Source organism: Chamaea fasciata, unplaced genomic scaffold, assembly GCF_029207755.1.
Source record: "Chamaea fasciata isolate MVZ Bird 193981 ecotype frontalis unplaced genomic scaffold, bChaFas1.0.hap1 SCAF_2, whole genome shotgun sequence".
NCBI classification, from domain to species: domain Eukaryota; kingdom Metazoa; phylum Chordata; class Aves; order Passeriformes; family Sylviidae; genus Chamaea; species Chamaea fasciata.
Window position 1 is genome coordinate 114,465,706 of NW_027094087.1, and position 22,370 is coordinate 114,488,075.

Here is a 22,370-nt window from a genome sequence, read left to right on the forward strand (position 1 = left end):
GCAGGTAAATCAATTTTCTAGTAATTTTGTAATTAAATGAAAAAAAAAAAAAGAACTTTGAAGTTGTGACAACTTTTAAGCTTTTATCTTTTATTCCCATCAGGCTGTGCTGAAGTCACAAGATGGAACCAGTTAAAACTGGACAGAGAAATATTCATTTATTACTACTACAGGAGAAGATCCCAAATTTTCTGCTCTCTCTGGACCATGTGCTCCCAACACTTCCCTGAAACTGAAGCACTCAGCAGCCACAGCCAAGAGGAGGATGCCGTCCTGCCAGAACTTTTTGGGAAATAAAAGCCTTAAAAAATAACTCCTGAAGGAAAAAAATCTAAAAAAGACAGAGCTGGAAGTTTTTAACTGCAATTTAAAACCTCATAAATAAGTGAAAAACAAAACAATCTTTCTAGAATTCTTTGATTCTTGTCATTGATGGGTTTGGGGACCACAGCCAGAAAACAGTAAGGGCAAGAGAAAATTATGCAAATAATCTTTTGAGAACAACTTATATGTAATTATTTATATTAGTTACAAGTAATATAAATACATAGATTTTATATCAATTGAATATAAATTGTCATTAAAATACATAGATTTTATATAATTTGAATATAAAGTGTCATTATTGTTTCCTAACCTTTAACCTGCAACTGTGAATGATTCCCTAAAATAAAAGAATATGACCTGCAAGCCACTTACAACCCCAAACCCAAGCAGGCCAGAGCAGGAATAAACCCAATAAATTTACATTCAAGGCCTGGCTTCCCTTTCTCTGGTTATGAATTAAAACCATTCCATGAACCTGAACCACACACTCCATAAAAAAAAATTTTAAAAAAAGGAGTCAGTCTGCAGCAAAGACACAAAAATAACCCGTGAGAACACCATCAGGTAATTACTGAAGCTCGGGGAGTTGGTGGCAAGGATGGGATTTTTGGGGAGAGAGGAGTTTTCCCGGCAGCAGCACCGCGGTGCTGTGACCAGCAGAGGGGGGCTGGAGCTCGGGAAAAGCTCCGCTGGAATCCCGGCAGCGCCGAGCCGGGAAAATCCCGATTTCCCCGAGGCCTCCGGCTGCTCCAGGCACCAGGGAACGGCAGCAAAGGCGATCCGACTGGCTGGCAGTCAGCTGCGGGCTGCTCACAGCAAACCGGGCGCTTTTAGGGCACCCAAAGAGGTTATTTTAGGGCACCCTAACAGTTTACTTCTAGGGCACCCAAATGGGGTGTTTTAGGGCATCCAAAGAAGTTACTTTTAGAGGACCTAAATGAGTTACTTTTGGGGCACCCAGAGAAGTTTTAGGGCACCCAAACAGTTTACTTCTAGGGCACACTAAGAAATTACTTTTAGGACACCCATGCAGATTATTTTAGGGTACCCGAGAAGGTTGGTTTTTGGGCACCCTAAAAGGTTACTTCTAGGGCACCCAAATGGGGTGTTTTAGGGCATCCAAAGAAGTTACTTTTAGAGGACCTACATGAGTCACTTTTAGGGTACCCAGAGAAGTTTTAGGGCACCCAAACAGTTTACTTTTAAGGTACCCAAAGAGGTTATTTTAGGCACCTTAACAGTTTACTCCTAGGGCACCCAAGTAGATTATTTTAGGGTACCCAAGCAGGTTGATTTTAGGGCACCCTAATATTTTACTTCTAGGGCACCCAAATAGGGTATTTTGGAGCGCCCAAAAAAGTTACTTCTAAGGCACCCAAAGAAGTTATTTTTTAGGGCACCCTAACAGTTTACTTTTAGGGCAGCCAAATGGGGTGGTTTAGGGCACCCAAAGAAGTTACTTTTAGAGGACCTAAATGAGTTACTTTTAGGGTACCCAGAGAAATTTTAGGGCACTCAAACAGTTTACTTTTAGGGCACACTAAGAAGCTGCTTTTAGGGCACCCTAATAGTTCACTTCTAGGGCACCCAAGCAGATTATTTTAGGGTACTCAAGCAGGTTGGTTTTAGGACACCTTAATAGTATACTTTTAGGGCACCCAAATGGGGTATTTTGGGGCATCCAAAGACATTACTTTTAGGGCACCCAAAGAAGTTATTTTTAGGGCACCCAAACAAGTTATTTTAGGGCACCCTAACAGTTTACTTCTAGGGCACCAAATTGGGTGTTTTAGGACACCCAAAGAAGTTACTTTTAGGGAACCTAAATTAGTTCCTTTTAGGGCACCCAAAGAAGTTTTAGGGTACCCAAATGGAGTGGTTTAGGGCACCCAAAGAAGTTACTTTTAGGGGACCTAAATGAGTTACTTTTACGGTACCCAGAGAAGTTTTAGTGCACCCAAACAGTTTACTTTTAGGGCACACTAAATTACTTTTACGGCACCCAAGCAGATTATTTTAGGGTACTCAAGCAGGTTGGTTTCAGGGCACCCAAGCAGATTATTTTAGGCCGTGGCACCCAAGCTCTCCCAATGGTCCAACTGTCAGGAAATTCCAGGAAACTGAAGCTCCCTGACCCAATCCTTGTCAGTCTGACTGGATGGGAGCCACTGCACTGAAAAGATCCAACCTTAAAGGATCAAACTTCCTGAACCTGCCTGAATTCACTTTTTTCCTCCTCCTGTTTTTATGGATATATCAAGGCTTCTCCAACAGCCAATTCCTTTTGCTGCATATTAAAAATGGGATTTTTTGGGAAGATAAAGATTGGAGAAAAGGAGGCTCAGGTCCCTGACAGGAGGGGACAGCCGGGGGGGTCGGGCTCTGCTCCCAGGGAACAGGGACAGCAGGAGAGGGAACGGCCTCAGGCTGGCCCAGGGGAGGCTCAGCTTGGCCAGCAGCAGGAATTTCCCCATGGAAAGGGTGCTCAGGCCTTGGCAGGGGCTGCCCAGGGAGCTTTGGAGTGCCCATCCCTGCAGGTGTCACCTGGAGGTGGCACTCAGGGACAAGGTGGGCACTGGGCACAGCTGGGACTCATCTTGGAGTCCTAACCTAAATGATCCTGGAGTTCTGTGGTATGAACTCACAAAGCCAGAGTCACCTTTTGTGACCTTTTTTTTTGGCCATTATTAAAGGCTGGTCTGTGTTAGAAGCTCTACAAGGAGAGTAAGTGGTGGGATTCCACCAGAGGAATGAAACAACCACCCAGAGATGGTTCCAACAATGTTCTCTGCGAGTTTCCTTTCCAGAATTGACATTTACAGGACAGAACTGCCTTTATCGGGGCCAGAGAGAAACAAGGGGCAGCATATTCATGGCAATACCTTGAATAAAAAGGATTCCCGTAGGAATTCCATAAAGAAAGAATCTGTAACATGCAGGGATCAATGGGACTCAACCCCCCAGATGTTTGCAGATCACATCTGGAGAGAAAAGCACAAAGCCTTCAACCACAGAGGTCAAGGTTTTTGTAAGATAAAAAGTTATTTTTTTAATCCAGATGAACCAGAGCTGTAAAAGGGCAACCCAAAAGAAAGGAATTTATTCTGCAGAGAGAGCAGGTCTAGAGCTGATGATCTGAGCCACCAGCAGGAAGATCTCAGCTGGATTTGGCTGTGCAGATAAAATCAGAAGTGCAGTGCATGGACAAAAAGCCTTTGAGATTCCCCACAGAGGCTCAGACAGAACCTCCACTGCCAGCAGGAGCCTGGTGAGGAGAACTCTTGGTGGACTGGGTGATGGGAGAAGCACTCGAGGGAGGAAAGAGGCAGGGAAGACAAGGAGAAGACTTCAGAAAGCTGGCCACCATCAAAGGCAAGAACACTGATTCTATAAAATTCTGTTGGTGGTGCAAAGACAGCCTGATTGTTAAGGTCAAAGTGGGCACCTGATTTTTCCCTCACATGGATGATGTCCACACAACCTAAAATTCCTGGAGTATGTTTCCAAAGTGCCTTGAAAGGATTCAGGTGTGACTTTTCTTGATTGACCAGCCTCATTGTAGAAGTTTTGGGAGATATTCAACCTAAAAAAACTCACCTAAAATGCCTCTGTAGATCCTCAGGCTAAACATTATTAGATAGATTTCCTCTTCCTCCTGACCGGCCCTCAGGAAAGGAAACCCATCCTTGGCCAGCTCCATTCCCTTTCTCCAGTCACTGCCGATCTCCAAATCCTGGCGCCCACCATCCTGGCCATTCTCATCCCCTCTAATCCTTTCTTCCTCCTAAAAAGTGTCTTCCTACAGCACCAGAGCCTCTCTTGATGGTTTGGTGACTTTTCTACCTAAAACATCTTGAGCAGCAACACACACTTAATCCTCTTTAATGAAACATTCCTCATCAGTCTGCGCCAAATTTTCGTGTTCTGACTTAGAGGCTTTGTTGGAACCCGTCTGCCCTTATGCCTCCACAACTGAGCCATGGAGTTTTTAAAAACCAACAGAATTCCCACTTCTCCAGAGCAACAGCAGCTCTTGTGGCTGCTGGCACTCTGAGTTAGGGAGCTCTTTCAGCACTCCTACCTCCTCAAATAAAATTTATTTTGTGCAAACTTCTGTATCCCAAATCCACCAACCAGTGGCTCTGCATTGCAGAACTGTCCATTAGGACAAGCAATAAAGCAATCAGATGCTAACAAACAGCACAAAAATTTAAAAAATAGTTATTCTTTTAAAAAGAGCTTTCCAGAGTTCTCCACTTGGCCAACTTTTTTCTCCCCCTATTAAAAAAACTGCTACAAGTAGAATAATCATAATAAATATGCTCTGGAAGTTTAGAAACAACTTCAGAAACCTTTTTTAGAAGTCATAGTATATATATATACATATATGTGTGTGTGTGTGTAGGTATATCTATTATATGTATACATATGTGTGTACATATATATGTACATATATATATACATATATATAAATATATATAAAATATAAATATTTTAAAAATATCCTGTTGTATATTAACTCCAGCCTTAGAGAGCTGGGAGTTAATTAGTTAAGAAAAGAAAAGCCCTACAAGAATGAATGCCCTGATCCTGTCTTTAATGGCTGTATAACACAGGGATAGAGTGGGATGTATCACAAGGGTTTAGAGTGACAGGACATGGGAGGAATGACCTTCAACTGCAGGAGGGCAAGGCTGGATGGGATCTTGGGCAGGAATTGCTCCCTGGGAGGGTGGAGAGGGACTGGATAGAATTCCCAGATTTGTTGTGGCTGCCCCTGGATCCCTGACAGCGTCCAAGGCCAGGTTGGACCAACCTGGGACAGTGGAATGTGTCCCTGCCCACGGCAGGGGGTAGAGCTGGATCTTCAAATGCCTCTCCCAACCCAAACCACCCCGCAACTGCACATTCCCAGACCCCCCAGGTGCAGAAGGAACTCTGCCAGTACCTGGTTTGTCAGTGGGAGTGGCTGCTCGAGCTGGTCAGCGTAGGATAAGGCCGAGACCTGCTGGTCGGTGATGTTCTGCTGCCGCCGGTCACTGTACTGCTGATGCGAATGGGACATCTGTCCAGCCATCTGAAGGCCAGCAGCATGGAATGAAAACGATGGTGCAAGCCGAACAGATGAAGGTTTGCATGCTGAAGTCTCTCCTCCTGCAAAGACAAGGTCAAGGGTTAAGCGGGTGACGGGTTGGAAATCTTGCCCTGGGTTCAGACTCACAGATCCTGGAGTTCATCAGCTCCCTACACATGGGAGATTCCAGAGGGAGTGAGCCCAGAGTCATCCTCAGGGAATGGTTATCTCAAGGGCTGGACAGGAAACTGGGCAGGAATTGCTCCCTGGGAGGGTGGGCAGCCCTGGCACAGGGTGTCTAGAGAAGCTGGGGCTGCCCCTGGATCCCTGGAAGTGCTCAAGGCCAGGCTGGAGCAGCCTGGTGTGGTGGAAGGTGTCTCTGACCATCAGAACTCGTGTCCCTGACCACCAGAACTCAACTTTTTTTTCCCTTCCAACCCAAACCATTCTGTGGCTCTGATCCTGAGCATCCCTTTTCTCACATCTCCACCTGGGTGTCAGAACTCAGAATTTGACTGGGGTTGCTCCAAACACACAAATTTCATGGATGGATTCCACAAAAGCCAGAAAAACACACAAGTTCTGCCTTTCAGGGTTGCTCCCAGCAGCTTTCTGGACTGACTGTACCAAAGGAAAATCCAGTGTCCAGCCTCAGCAGCTCATCTTTGTTTGGGGATAAGGTTTAGGGGTGATGCTGGTGGTGTTGGGATGATCCCAAAGGGCTTTTCCAACGCTGGTGATTCCGTGAATCCCTGATTCCCTGTCCTCTGTGTTTATGCCTCCTCTACAAAGTGCAGCAAACAAAGTGCAGCTGCAATCTGAAAGCAAAATTATCACTAAAGATTAAATTTAGAAGGAAGGTGTTAAACAGCCAAGCACCTGACCAGCAAAGGGAAATCCCCACTTCCTTTACAGCCCAAACCTTGCAAGAAAACACAAGCAGAAGAAAACAGTAGGTGAGGACAGCCAAGATTTGGCTTTCTTAAAAAATAACTCCGTGAAAAGAAAACTCAAATATTGAAATTGGTACTGCACCTTTGACTCAACACCTAGCAGGGCAACAGAAGAACTGCATGGATGAAATCAAAAACCATTTTACATTGATTACATTAAAATATTAACCATTTTAAGTTAACATTGCACAGAAAATTACTTTTAACTCTGCTACAAAAAGCCCATTAACAACTGAGAATCAGAGTTAAATCTTCCATCTCTACAACTTGGTGGATTCAGTGAACGTTTCAAGATTCACTGAACACACTCCTGAAAGAATGGCTGAACATATGTAAGACATCATCCAGTATCTCTAGTTTTTTGCTCTTTTGATTTCTGAGGTTCAGCTTAACCTGAAAAAAAAAAAATCATAATCTCACTTAGCAACATCATGGTGACTGAAGTAAAAGTCAAAACAATATTTAAATCAGAGAGTCAAAAATACCACTAATTCGAAAGTGTAGAGCCAGTTACTTTCAAAGGTTTAAAGCTTGTGTTTTCTTACCCCAGGCCAGAGGTTTCCAGCAGAGAGATACCTGGCCGGTTACAGAACTTAATAATAACCAATTTTATTCTAAAAAATTCTGCTTTTCCATGTGTGCCTAAAAAAGCAGAAAGCTCAAATATGTAAACCCCAAAATCCTGGCACCGTGGGGTTCTCATTTACAGTTTGACTTCGTAGGATCTTCTGACAATCCAAAAATCACAACAAATTCTGAGGAGAAACAGAGTCATGCCCTACACACGTTGAAAATAAAGTAAAAAAGAAAGTAAAAGAGTGTCAAAAGTATAATTATCGCACAAAGCAACAGCTGTAATTTGATGTTTTGGTTCAGCTTCAAACTTGCAGCTTTCAAATGCTTGTAGACCCTTTCCTCCCAACTCCACCTGCATCCAAGTTCCTGAATTCTGATTTTTTTGGAATTTGCTGTGTGTGACTAACAAATAGGTCCCCGCTGGCTTGGAAGAAGTCCCAAACCAAACGTGATGCCACAAATCCAAAGAAAGAACCTTCTTAAAGCAGAAACAGAAACGGTTCCACAGCAAATCTCGGGAAAAGGGACGAGATCAGAGCCTGAGCAGTCTGATGACGTGAAGGATGACAAGGAGATGGATGGGAACTGGCCAACTCATCCCTGTGTTCCCAGCCCAAAAAGAAAAGCATTTGAGTCATCTCTGAAATGGGACTGACCTCACCCATGTCAGCAACCAGCAACAACCACCTGGGTGAGAAGTTTGGGACCTGGAACCACCAGGATCCAAGGGATTCCATCTTCCCAAGCTGTCCCCGTGACCGCCAGGAGGGCCCCAGGGCTCCCAGCCCTGGCCACCAACACAAACAGGTCACGCTCAGCTCCTGGAATCCCTGCCCTTGCCACATCCCAGACTCTGCTGCTGCCACCTGCAATCCTATCCCAGGACATCTAATCCCAAGAGAACACTCCTAGAAACACCCAGTGACACGCCAGCAAGAAAGGAGAGGGGAAAGAAGGACTGGTTAGAATAGAAATCTTGACCTCCTTTAGTTTTAGGTCGAGGAGTCGCTCCAGAAACAGGGACATTTGTGCAGAGCCATTAAATGAGGCTCACAAAGCCTCTGGCGGCTCCCAGATTGTTTTTTGGCTCTTCTGGAGAGCTCCAGCCAGCCAAAAAAAAAAAAAAAATCAGAGATCTCCTGACCATCAGGGCACTTGTTCTCACAGCACATCCAGAACTTCCACAGGACAGAAATATCTGTGAACAAGGTGCAGTCAATCATCAGTTTTCCTTTTTAACCACTACGAGATCAAGTGATCACACCTTGGGAACAAAATGAAGCCAAAAAAATAAAAAATAAAACCCAAAACATATGCCAAGATCTCAAAGCACGAAGTACATTAAGGGAAAAGATTATGGATTTGGAGTGGGTAGAATTATCTTACAAATAGGCCTTACCTAATGTTAGTTCAGGGGAGGCATAAAAATACCCACCTTGATTTGTATTTGCACTCAAAAGAGGCTCACAGCTCAGAACTCTCTGAAAATAGACACACTGCAGAAATGGATTCCCTCAGAAAGGAGAAGGTTTAGTTCTTAAAGCATCATCGTAGTGGAAGAAGTTCAAGAATATATTTATTTATTTGGTGAGGACGGAAAATACTTCTGACAATCAAAGTAGCTGTGTTTTAAATGGATTTTTTTTTCTTCTTTTTAATGGATGTTTTGGGGCCTCCCCATCCTTGGAAGTGTCCAAGGCCAGGCTGGATGAGGCTCTGAGCAATCTGGGTAATGGAAGTTATCCCTGCCCATGGCAGGGGGTGGAACTGGATGATTTTAAGATCCCTTTCAACCCAAACCATTCTGTGATGACTTTTCCAAGCAACAAAGAAACTATTAACTCCAGGCCTAACAAATATTTGAGTCTGTGATTATTGAGGAGTCTATAAATGAACTACAATTGGTGCAATATTGGAAAAGTTTATGCAAATTTTTGCACAGATTTTTAAGAACTCAACGCAGATTGGATTTCCTACCTCATCCATTTGAGATCCTCTTATTCCCATTTTGACATCAGTCTACCTAACTCCTTTAGACATTGAACCTCCTCCCCAAAAAACAGTAATTTTGGTGGTAAAACACATCCCTGGCCCTCTCCTTTCAGCCACAGTGAGGCACAAACATTCACTGATTGATGGGGAAGAGCTGCAGGTGACTGAGTGATCCCAAGAGTGGATCATCAATCCAGAAAAAAACAGTGGATTGTAGCCAAAGCCCAACTGGCCACAGGACTGGACAACCTCCAAAGGTCTCTTCCAGCCTCAGTGTTTCCATATTTCTGTGTCACAAAAGTGAGACTTCTCTCTGGATCAGGAGTTGTTAGAGTAGCTTTTCTGTCGGGTGAGACTGCACCTGAAAACCCCAACAGTAATTCCAAGGTTTCTTTGCATTCCTGTCACCCAGCTCATTAAAGATCTACTTTGCCTCTCAAAGTGTCTTTGTGACTCTCTTTGTCCCTCTGTCACACTTCTACCTAAGTGCTCCACTGAGGAGTATTCACAGTGAAAGATAAAAAAGGAGGCAAAGTCAGGCAAAAACCATTAGAGCGTTAAAAAAGTGATATTTCCTTATTATGCCTTCCTACTTCTCACCTCTCAATTAAAAATTACCCCCCCCCCCCCCCCAAAGGACCATTGTGACAGTTTGGACCCTGTGAGCGATGCCAATCTCCCTCAAGAGCATCTCCCAAGTGCAGCAGCAGATCTTGGTTCCATGATGAAGAGTTATCTTGCTGATAACAGAACGTTTGCAACAGTTAAAAACATTTCCCTGCCTGCTGATTGTTGGGTGAGATGAAGCAGGTAAAAGCAGTGAAAGTCCCATCAGCATTTATTTCATACTCCTAGAAGTTTAAATGCAGGAATTCCCCAAGTTTGGAAGCCCCAAGGCCAGGCTGGACAGGGCTTGGAGCAATCTGGGATAGCGGGGGGTGTCCCTGAGCGCGGCAGGGGTGGAATTAAGATGCTCCATGATCTCAGGCTGATGTGTGAAACTTCCTCTGCACAATTCAGTTTCCATTCTCTTCGCCTTGCTAGAACTCTTCTTCCTTTCCTTCCCTTCAACATTTTCCCTCCTAAGATCATTGCTTTGACCTGAAATGTTTCGAGCTTCTTTGCCCACCTCTCCCTCCTCTCCCACCCTCCCTTTCCATGTCTGGGTTGTTCAGATATTCCCTCTATTCCCTCTCAGGGGGCTGGTGGCAGCCGAGTGAGAACCTGCCAGAAAACACCAGCAGAGAATCAAAGCGTCAAGTGCCTCGTTCCCCACAAAGGGTGTTCTCCTGCCCACATGCAGAGTTCAGGCCCTTGTGGAGCCACACCACAGAACAAGCAGGCTTCTTCCTGCCCAGGACAGGTTCAGACTTTCAATCTTTTTATTTCCAAGCCACCACAGGTGAAGGCGAGCACTTCTTGTTGCTTTTTTCTAGGTTTAAACCAGTGATGTGAAAGCAGCTCGGTGTCCACTCTAAGAAAACCCTGGGTTAGCTGAGGGACTGTACGACCCTCTTCCTCCACAGTAGGTTGGGGTTTTTTAGGTTTTTGTTTCTTTGGGTTTTGTGGGGTTTTGGAGGGTTTGGTTTCATGTTTTGGGTTTTTTTTTGCAAAGTTCATTGTTTTTGCAGAGTTCTGGTCAATTTTGTTTTTCAAAATCTCTGCTTGGAGAAGCTCTCAGCATCCGTGAGCATTGTGACAGCTCAGCTATCGAAGAGTGTCTGGAAAAAGAGAGGCGGATCCCTGCACTGCTCTAATACCCAACCACCTCCGAGGTGTGTCAGCACATCCCACAACAGACAGGGAGCAATCAGAAGTCTCTGCTCAAATAAACCCACCCTGAAGACGAGTCAGACCTTCCGGAGTTCTGCCTGAGCATCACAAATGTCAGCCAGGGGGGACTGGAGAGTTGGGAACAATCATCTTTCAGGCAAGAAGGAAAGGCCAACCTGAACTCTGAGTGAACCCCTGCAGCCCTGCTCTGCCCATTGTCCCCGCTCACGGCATGAGAACGTGGGGGGACAGGGACCTCACTCTGCTTGCTCTGGAGTGGGAAAAGCTGAGAGAACCCAGGGAAAAGCTGAGAGAACTCAGGGAACAAAGGGAAATTACCTGTGGCAGCTACCGGAGAACAATCCCGTTATAAATATCCCACAGCAGTTCCTCCTCTGGAGGAACTTTATTATTGTGAGGGAATTATTAAGAATGGCTGCTTCAGAAGTTATCCTACAATAACCATTCAGCCAACTTCCCTGTACAGAAATTGCCCAACTCTGCTTTCCCTCCGTGCAGAATGGAACCCTAAACTTAGCAACAACCTCGCGCTCCAGCCCCATTCATGGGCCGACACACCCACGGATTCCTCCTGCCCCTGCTCCTGCTCTTCCCCGCTGGCCAGAGCTGCAGGGAGGTCACAGAGCTCAGGAGGTGACATCAAACTCCATCTTTTCCCAGCCTGGAGAAAAAAAATAGGCCAAGAGCAGGTTCATGAACTGTTCTGCCACTGCTGAGCCCGTCTTGGCCGGTTCCTTCCCTGGATGAGCTGCAGCAGGAGGTGGACTTTGGGCAGGACTTGTGCTCTGTGGCTTTTGTGCAGTCGCAGGACACCAGCTCCCTTTCCTGGAGAAAAAGTGGGGCTCAGACCTGTCACAGGGAAAGACTGTGGGAAATATCTCCAAAAATAAAAAAAGGCCACTTCAAAAATCTGGTACCAGGAGGACTGACATAGTAATTCTCCCACTACAAGAGAAAGAAGTTTCTAAAACTCATTTAATCCACTGGCAACGCAGTATAGAAATCTGTGTTTTATTAACTTATAAATATGACTTTGAGTACACTCTGGAGAATCTTAGAACTGAGAAAATGTTGTGAAAGTGAAACCACTTTTTTTTTTTTTTTCCTAATAAATGAAACCCAAGATTGCCAAAATTCTCAGCTAAAACCTACAGGAAACACAAGCACTGTGAACTTTCAAAGTCCGAACTAAGCTCTGTGAGACCTCTGCCTTCCCATTTCTGCCCCGGTGAAGCAGCTGCTCGAAAGCACAGCTAAAAAGCACCTGGAATTCCACAAGGAAACAGGGACAGGCCTGCAAAGGACTGAATGCACTGAAAACCCGGGCACAAGAAGAGAGCTGTGGCCAGAGATCAGGCAAGGCCAGAGCCCTTCCCCAGCTTTATGTCGCTAAGTTATGATTCTGTTTAGCTCCATGAATGCCCTGTTTGTTTTAGGGGGCAGAATGGCTGAATAGGTGGCCATACAATAGATCTTTTTATTTTCATTGTGTTTAACATAATATCCCTTCGCCACTCTTCAGACTGTGCTCCAAATAAAATTATCCCTGGCTGCATATATATATATATGTATATATTTTCTATAGAGTGGTCATTGTTTTTGCATCCTCGGAATTCACAAACAATCATTTCCTTCTGTAGAATCCTGGGGTTTCTGCAGGCAAAACGGGGAGACGTGGGATAAACACAAAAAGGGCTCCGTAATTCAAGTTTTTGTACATTCAGGGGCACATCCCAGCAGGTAAATCTCTGTTTTACAGAGCTCCACACAGGAGCAGCTTTACATGTTAAGTAAAAAAAAAAAAAAAAAAAAAAAAAAAGCTCCTTTTTGACGCACTGCCCTCATGTGATCCTCCAAGAGAGGATATCCCAGGATTTAGAGAGGAAACAACTGTACACACACAGCACCAGAGTTATTAGTGAAGGTTTTCCCCTTTCCAAACACAGTTCAAGTTCTTCCCAAGTTTTCCTGCCACACTGGAACTCTGTCCAGCTCCTCAGGAGCACTGGTCAAACCCAAGTACTTTGGCTGGTGATTCACCCCCGCGTGTATTTATTTATTTAATGACAAATGAGTGAGTGAAACAATATCTCAGCAGTCAATACTTTATTACTGAATGTTTAATAACCTGTATTTCAAGAAGAGGCCTAACATTTGCTTTAAAACTGACAAATAAAAATCATCCAAATCCTCCTTTTTCTTCAGAAGTCACTGATGCTGAAAATGTGCCAAGGGTGAGGTTCTGAGGCTTTTTTTTTTTCTGTCTCTCTACCAATTCATTCTTAGGTTTATAATTTTTTCTGATTGAATGAAAAGCCTGCCATTAAAAAGAGGGAAATGGAGAAAGGGAAATGGAGATAAACTTTTTTTTATGATCATGGTGAAAGTTCAAAGAATCACAGAAACAATAATGTTGGAAAAGACCTCCAAGATCATCCAGTCCAACCTTTGACTGAACAAACATAACAGCTCTTAAAGCAGAAGTAAAGACTGAAGTGTGAATATTATTCCAAACACAGATTTTCCAATAATTACTTAACTCCAACTATCTCTGCATCTTTAATCCCGCTGAAAGACCCACACCTGCCCCTCAGTTCCGAGTGAAAACCACAAATTCAAACAGAACACAGAAAGTTCCGTCAAATTCAGTAAATGAGGAGAAAAATCTTTTATAAACCACGGTAATCTACTAATACAGCAGAAATTTAGTGACACAAAGTTTAAGTTGACATCATTTTATCCCTTAAACATGCTATAAAAGAAGCTCTAAACTTGCTCTTCAGAAGGCTTCCAGCAAACTCCAAGTACACACAATTTTTATTAAATCCAAGCTCTTGGTTCTAGATATCACTAAGTTTCTCTATGAAAACATTGGCTTTATCCAAGAGAAACTAAATTTCCCTCTGCCGAACCTGAAGTTTTCTGAAGGGCTTAGAAAACAGTCCAAAAATTAAAAATTCCACTGCAGTAAAAAATCGGATTTAACCAAAAATCTGCTGGTGACAGGAATTCCCACGATTATAGCAAATGCCAAGCGGTATCAAACCACAGATACACATTGATCCATACGCTGAAGAGAAGGAAAAAATCCCAAAAAATAGCATGGAATGTAGCTGGATTGACTAAGTTAAATAATTTGTTAAGCTTACAGTCAGTTTTAGTGAGTTGGAAGGAGAGAATGTGAGCAGTTCAGGGAAGAAAATACGGGAATTGGACACTAAGGAAGACAAGAGAGAGGGAGTGGGGAATGGGACTGAGGGAGGTAAAGTGATCCATGACTGAACAGGAGAAAAAGCTGGTTGGGAAACGAGGGAAAGGGAAAAAAAAAAAAGGACAGATACAGATGCAGATTTAAGCAACAGAATATATTTTAAGCTCAGATTCCCCAATATTCTTAGACAGGAATGATATTTAGGACAGAAAAAAAACCCAGGACTCAACTTACAGCTGAGGAGGGGCTGGGGTTTTGGTGTGGAGTTTTTTTGGGGTTTTTTTGGGTTTTTTTTGCCGGGTGGGACGTGAATACACCATTTTTGAAAGGTGAGTGTGCGTCTTTTCCAGAAATAGACCATGCTAAAGAATAATCAGCTTCAGATCCTGATCTCGGACAGCGAGAGAAGAAGGGGCGAGGTGAGCGTGTGTCAAGCGTTGCACAGCCGTGCTTTCTGCGGGAAAGCTGGCTACTTTAAGTCATTTTATTAAAAAAAAAGAAAAAAAAAAGAAATGAAGGATGAAAAAAGGGAAAAATTGGGGGGGATATAGGGGTGGAACAGCAGTGAGGCGAAGCGGCGGGCGCCGCACGCTCGGAGGGAGCAGCGCGCTGTGAGGGCGGCGGGCAGCGCGCAGGCCCGAGCGTGAGGGGGAAGCCGATCCCGGCGCTCCCCTCAGCGCATCCCCGGCTGCCGCAGCGCGCCCCAGCAACAGCGCCTCATTAGCATAGCCCACCCCGGGCCGCGCCGCGCCATTGGCCCGCAGCGCCGCGGCGCCGACCAATGGCGGCGCGCTATGCAAATGCGGGCGCGCAGTTGCCAGGGCAGAGCTGGCGCGCGGCGGCCAATGGGCGCGGGCTCCATAAACAAGGAGCGCGATTGAGCTTTGTCACATTCGCCGGGCGCTGTTAACACTTTCCAGTTTAGGGCGAAATTAGCTCCATCTCCCGAGGATCAGGCTCATGTTCTACATTTCACCCCCACAGCAAGGGCAGGGCGGCGCAGCCATGATACACGGGATTTACGGATAAGCGCGCCCGCGTTAGGATTTCGCCTTGCCCGGCTTCGGGACGCCTTCTCCAAGATCCCCCAACGGTGCCGGGTGGGAGCGAGCCCGGCTGGAATTCTTCCCGGGGCTTTAAAAAGCTCTAAAGTTCCCTGTCGCTGCCTTCCTTAGGCAGGTCACCTCCTAAAATTACTGTGTCAGGCTACTCCTGTCCTTCCCTTTTTTTTCCTTCCCCGTTTCCCAAAAGGATCGGAATTTATGTTTCATTGGTTTGGGTTTAACCCTAAAGACACAACATCCTTTATTATTGTTATTATAATTACAATTCACCCCCTCCCGACAGATTTTAAGCAAATGAAATTTCAGCTCCTTCCACCGCCGCTAAACGACTGAACACCGAGCGAAGCTGAAGCATCCTACGAGAAATAAGCAGATTTTTTTTTCTTTTTCTTTCGACCGATTTTTAAAGAGAAAAAAAAAAAACATAAATAAGATTATCTGACAGCATATTGGTGTCTCAGTGCCTGTGACTGGCAGTGAATCCATCAGTGACCAGCACCGCTCGCAGGGCTGCTGGGGAGATCCCCTTCCCACGCGCACAGAGGGGGATGCGGATGTGGAAAAACCGGCGGCTGGAAATGCAAAGAGTGACAGACAGACAGACTTACTCTGGAAGCCCCCGGCTGTCCCTGCAGCAGCAGCAGCAGCAGCACTGTGTCCCCTCTCTCTGTCTCTCTGTGTCTCTCTACGCCGTGGCGGCCGCGGCGATGCCGGGCATGTTTTACTGCACTTTGCCGAGCCCGGCAGCGATGTGCCAGCGCCGCTGCGAGTCACTCACCTGCCGAGGGGGTGGGGGGTGCTTCCTGTTCTCCGGGGCTCCGCCAAGGTGCCACCGGACACGGGACGAGGTGTCACCGCACAGGGGACAGGCCACCGAGCTCCCCGACCCGCCCGGGGTGGCCTCGCTGCCCTGGCACAGAGGGGACAGCGCCTTGAAGCCGGCCGCGCACCCGGACTCGGGGATACAGGGGGATAAAATAATAAAGAGATAGATCCCTGTTTTCCAGGGGGTTCCTAGGGCTGCCCAACTTTTCAGAGCTGGAGCGGGGAATGTGATTTTACCGAGCGCCCAAAATGTCAGTTCCAACTGAACTTGAAAGTTTTAGCGGCTCGCTCGTTCGACAACTTCATTTTGGACATTGCAGCAGTAGCGAAACTACTGAAATATCTCCTTCCATGCCCTAAACACGCCAACGACTACGCCAGTGAAACTCCCGAAATCTCTCCTTACACGCCCTAAAACACCAACAACTACCTCGCCGAGTGTGCACTACACCCCCCAAAAATCACTGCCGCCCATTCTTCACGCCGTGGCAGCTTTTAACCAATTTATTGCGTTTATTTCGTGCTCATCTCGCAGCTCCTGTGGCAGCAGCAGAGTTACCTGGCCAGGGGCTTACAAGATTTCCCAACAATCCGGGCTGGGACTTTGCAGCACTAATCCTTGTGCTGGGCTGCCCCGCTGTCCTTTCAGAGAAATACTTTTATCGGCACTTCACCGAGAGTTCTTCGTGTTGGTGCAGCGCCTCCTCCTTCCCCCACCTCCAAAAGAACATTACTCACAATTTGCAGTTTGCAGAGCAAAAAAAAAAAAAAAAAAAAAGAAAAAAAAAACTTAATTAGAGATGGAATAAATTACCTGCTGCGTGGCAGCACGTCAAAACCGCACGAGAGGTGGAAAAACACCCAATATTTTATCCCAAATCAATACCCGGCCTGATGGCTCAGGGATTTCCAGCTGGACGTAAAAGTTAGCATAAATATCGGCATCATTTTTAAAGCTCTCCTTTTGGACAAACAGATAAGTATTTTTAAAAAAAAAAATGAAAAAAGCCATCTTTTCCTAGGCATAAAACCCATCAAGGGAAATTACTTGAATTATTCTATTTCCCATTTGTAGTTACTGAGGCACAAGATATATTTAAACAGTTGGTAGAGAAAAAATGGGAAGCATCTCCCATATCAATGTACAGCCAGCATGCCAAACCATGAATGTAAGAGCTAAACAAGGGATGAATACATCATGTGCAAGAGTCTCACATGATATAAATTATTCAATACCTGACCAAAGAGAACAGCTTTCAGGAGAGAGGGGGAGGATCTCAAAGTACTTTTGTAGTTTGAATACAGGCAGGGTTAGGAATTGATGCAGAATCTTTTTACCAGCTGGGTTAAATAATCCCGTGTATTTTCCAACTGCTTCACTGGGTGACATCCATCCAGCTCTGGTGTCTGCCATAAATAAAAGTGGATTTCATCTAACACACTGATGACAATTTTAAAATAAAAACCCAACTGTCAAAATGAAATAACCTGGCGCACGGGCAAGTTGTATTTTCAGAGTTTGGGCCGTCCCCTCCTTCCACTTGCAGGATTTGCACAGCCCCGTTGATACGAAAAGTCTTTTTCCCTTTACTAATCCCAAACTGGCTGGACAGTTTGGGATTTTTGGGATTGGATTTGAGATTGCTGTTGACCTACCACACACCTTTAAGGACCAACACACACACACAGAGGCTTTTTAAGTGAAAAACTGAACTACAAAGAAATATCCACCATCATAAATTCCACCTCGATTGGGGGGAAGCTGCTGGTGTGATGATTCCAGGGAATTCCCTCCCTGGATGATTTCATGGACGATTTTGAAGTAGCTCATGTCACTCCAAGGGAAATTTATAGCACTTAAATTTTGTCTACAGAGCAGTTCTGTTGCATCTGAAGACATTGCACTGCTTTGATACTCTGTATGAATAACACAAATACTGACAGAGTTCCTAAAAACTCAGAATACTTTGTATTAATAATACAAATTGTGATGGAGTTCCTAAAAACCAGAATACTTTAAAACTCTTAGGCACACTGTCCTTATTAATCCATATCACAGTTCATAAAATAAAAACATTCCAGGTTTTTTCTTCACTCCAAAGTTGCCTGGAAGCACCAGAACTGTTCCATAAAATCCTCACGGGTCGTGAACTGTACCTAAACCATTTTCAATGATTTCATAACTGATATTCTGACACCTGCACTTTACAGCAGGAATCTGAAGCCAATCCTGACAAACTCCACTCAGAGTTCTCAAGTCACTAAACAATAGAGTAACTCCCCAATAAAAAATTTCAGTATTTCCATATCCAGCTTAATGCTCATTACAGAAAATCAAAAAAAAAAAAAATAAATCAGAAATAAATCCAGGCAAGGAGGTTGACAAGTCCAGTGAAACCTCACAATTCCATAGCATTCATTTGAAAGCCCAATTTCCTGCCTTTGCAATAATTCCTGTATTTAGTACACACACTTTTAAGTTTAAGCAATTACTTCTTTTGATTTGTCTCACCTTGAAGTTGCAGCTTTTAAGGAGAAAAAAAAAAAAAAAAAACAACCTTAAGTGTGGTTGAATCTGCACTTCCAGCTGGAAACCACCAAAAACTGGGGATGCCAAACTTCATTAATCCGAACAATGACCCCAAAGTGGGGCTCACTGCAAACTGCATTGATTTCTCTCGAGTAACACAAATTTCAACCCAGAAAAATGTAAAACACAACAACAAAACCAAAAAAACGTCATTATTCCTTTAGGGTAATACTGTGATTTAAGAAAATTATTTTTAAAGTGTCACTTGCATTTTTTTCTTCTAAGGCTTTACTGCTCCTAGCACAAACTAAGGAGTGGGTATTAAAGCTAACAATGGAAATTGGGGTTTTGTTCACTGCAATAATAACGAGGAGAGCAACACTACTCAAGTATCAGAGTTGTGCAAATTTAAAAAAAAAACCAAACAAATTTTGTCTGCATCTTACAGAATCCTAGAATGGTTTGGGTTGGAAGGGAACTCCAAAATGATCCAGTGCCAGCCCTGCCATGCGCAGGGACACCTCCCACTGTCCCAGGCTGCTCCAAGCCCCAATGTCCAACCTGGCCTTGGGCACTGCCAGGGATCCAGGGGCAGCCACAGCAAATCTGGGAATTCCAGCCCAGCCCCTCCCAGGGAACAATTCCTGCCCAAGATCCCGTCCAGCTCTGCTTTCCTTCAGCTGATCTGCATCCATGAATCTGATTTCCAGCTTACAAAAACTCCCATTTGCCATGACCGGGCTCCTCCTTTCCCAGAAGTGCCACCTGTCCCCTGCAGGGACATCATGGAAGGTGTATAAACCAAAGACACCCTGTTCCAGCTGGAACACTTGAGTCTCTCCTTCCATCAGTCTCTGTTTTTTCAGGAATGTGAGTTCCCAGAAGAAGTTCCTGAGGGCTGCCTGTCACCTGCACCTGCAGCATCTACGTGGGAAGTGATGCACCCTGGCCACCAAAAAAAGCAGGTGACTTCCAAGGGGTGCAGGGAGGGAAGGAATCATTCCAGCTTTTCCTGAAGGATCTATAAACTACACCAAGGAAAAGCTGACAGGATAATTTGCCGTGGTTTGGTGTTGGGTTTGGGTTTCCTCACCTCCAGAGAGGTGCACTAGAAGCATTCCACACCTGAGGAAAGAGACTTGGGTGTTTCCAAGGAAAGGTGATGATGGAAAATTATTTACAGGATCTAAACACCAAACACAGAAGGAATTCTTCAAGGCTCAATCAACAGCTCTGGGAAAAGATCAGAATCAGAATCAGAATCATTAGGTTGGAAGAGACCTCCAGGATCATCAAGTCCAACCAGGATCACCCCAAGTCCTGTTCACAGCAGAAATGTTAATGAAGTTCTAACCCCTGAAGGGTTTTAATTCAAACAAAACTGTGCCCTGGTCTGGTCAGGGAATGTTCCCAGTCCCTGAGGACACTGTCAACATCACATTTCCAGCCCCAGACACGACTGTCCTGCAATGCAAAGGAACCGCGACCTCCTACAAAGTCACCAAGGGTGAAATCCCTGCAAGTCCAGCAAAGTGAAACAATAACACACAAACTCTTTATTGAAAAGTTTAGCTATCAATGAGCTTCAAAGCTTCAGCACTGAGGTTTTAGAAGCGTTCTCAGGGAATAGAACAGCCAGCTCCAGGCATGGCACAGTCACTTGGAACAGCCTGACTCTTCCCTGGCAGGCAGATGTTGAAAGAAGAGGGAAGAGGCTGGAAGCGCCCTCCTGCCATGAGTGAAAACTCATTGGAGTGAGGGCTGTGGTGGGAAGAGATGATTGAGAAGGGGTGTAAAGAAATGTCACCCCATAGAAATGTCACCCCAAAGAAATGTCACCCCCAGCAGGACATCAACGAGGGCAGTTATCAAACAGTCCTCAAGGTAATGGGACTTCAGGTTGCCCAGAGAAGCCCCTGGATCCCTGGCAGTGCCCAAGGCCAGGTTGGACATTGGGGCTTGGAGCAGCCTGGGACAGTGGAAGGTGTCCCTGCCTGTGGCAGGAGTGGAGCTGGATGAGCTTTAATGTCCCTCCCAACCCAAACCTTTCTATGATTCCATGAATTTGGAGGAGAAAGTATAAAACGAGCCCAGGATCTGCCACCTCTACAACAAGAGCCACATAACTCCTCATCCTCATCACTGCCATGGAACCCAACTTTTTACCAAATCCATCCAAGAGCTTAAAAGCCTTTCCATAAAGCAAGGGCAATATTGTTTCTGGTGCTCCAGAACCACTGCAGAAAGCAGGGCCTTGGTGCAGAAGGAGCAGCAAAAGCCCAAAGCAGCACCTGCTCCTGTTTTGCGGCACCAGTTGTTCTGCCAAGCAGTGGCGACACTCGGGGCTGCGCTTCGCCAAAGCATCTGGGTTGAAAGCACCGCGGTGTTGTTCCCTGGCACTGCCGGCCCAGCGAGCACAGAGCTGCTTCCAAATGTCACTCAGGCTCACAGAGCTCCTCAAGACCTCTTCGGGAATTTGTGGGATTGCTGAGATTTCTCAGCAGCTCCAGAGAGCCCGACCATGTCTGAGCAGAAGGTGCCAGAGAGGACTTCCCTGCTTTTCCTGCCCTCAGAATAAGGGGAGACTTCTCAACGTCTCTGCAAACAAAAGGGAGTGGACAGAGGTGGAAAATTGTCCTTGCCATCATTTGGGAGAGGACAGCATGGCAGACCCTTCAGAGGGTCATGGCACTGACCACCTTTAGCCAACACTCCAATGCTTCAAAACGTCATCAAGGATTAAATGATTCTGCCAGGGGAGGTTTTGATTGGAAAAACTTGCCATGCAAGAGTGGTCAGGCCTTGGGATGAGCTGCCCAGGGAGGTTTGGAGTCACTGTGTGTGGGAGCGTTCAGGAGGAGTCTGGAGGTGGCCCTTGGGGACAGGATTTGGCTGATGCTGGTGCTGCTGGGACTGGATTGAGCTCCAATGTTGAACAACCCCTCCAGTGAAGAAATTCCTCCTGGTGTCCAATCCGAGCTTCCCCTGGCACAGCCTGAGGCCTTTTCCTCTTGTCCCGTCCCTGCTCCCTTTGAGCAGAGCTTCCTGTTCCATGGAAAGCTCAGACACCACGATCATTTTGTGTTCCCAGCTCACAGGATTTCATTCCTAAAGGCCAGAACCACGTCAGGCACAGAATCCCACCTGGAATTTCCTGGCCTTGTCCTTTCCTTTGTTAACTGTGCTGAGGATCCCAAAAAGAGCTGGAGATAAGACTCCCCGACTCTCCAAAGCTGAGCACAGCGATGCTTCTCCATGGAGCATCTTGTCCAGATGCTTCCAAAAAACTTCCTGAGGCGTTTCTTGTTCTCCAAAACTGATCAGTTCCTGTCTTTAAATGAGGAAAGGCAGGCCCCTGTCAGAGGTGCCATTAATCCAAAGGTGCAGTACCTGTCTAATTACCTGGTCTTTGATGAGATTCCGACGATTCATTAGGAGCTGATGTTGAAAGGAGCCCAAATGGCTTTGTTTAAGTAGCTGCTACCCAGACTTGCTCAGAAAACACCGATGCACTTCTCTCTAAATTGATCAAAAGGCTTATCCAGGAGGGAGATTAACCAGCTTCCTAATGGGTATGGGCAGCTTCTTGGGAAGACACAGCTACTGCTGATCTGTTCTCGAGGATAATGTGGATTTTTGGATGGCAAAAAGATATCGCTAATAAACTGGGATCCATGGGAGAGAGTGTGACACAAAGTCAAACAATAAAATACTGCAACCAGTCTGTAAATACTGAGCACCTGGATCTGTGCAAAGAGTATTTGTAGGGAAGGAATTGGGCACAGGGTGCCCAGAGAAGCTCTGCATGTCCCATCCCTGGAAGTGTCCGAGGTCAGGGTGGACAGAGCTTGGAGCAACCTGAGATCATGGAAGGTGGCCCAGCCCGTGGCAGGGGTGGGAATGGGATGAGTTTTAAGGTCCCTTCCAACCCAAATCATTCCAGGAGTCTATGAAAGCAAGAATTCCCTTCTCCTCTCTACCAACCTCTGCCCAGGAAAAAAAAAAAAAAAAAAAAAAAAAAAGT

The 22,370-nt window shown here is 45.5% G+C and overlaps 1 protein-coding gene across 3 annotated transcripts in view; it reads right to left on the minus strand.

Moving 5' to 3' along the window:
* DYRK1A (dual specificity tyrosine phosphorylation regulated kinase 1A) overlaps positions 1-22,370 on the minus strand; it is a 71,035-nt gene that overhangs the window by 15,419 nt on the left and 33,246 nt on the right. For 2 of the 3 annotated variants that reach the window (XM_066177163.1, XM_066177162.1), the window contains exon 3: positions 5,276-5,481. In XM_066177163.1, coding sequence (XP_066033260.1) covers positions 5,276-5,481 — 206 coding nt within the window. Of the gene's footprint in view, positions 1-5,275; positions 5,482-15,599; positions 15,701-22,370 lie in introns of those variants that run through there. The other variant, XM_066177164.1, reaches the window with a different exon arrangement.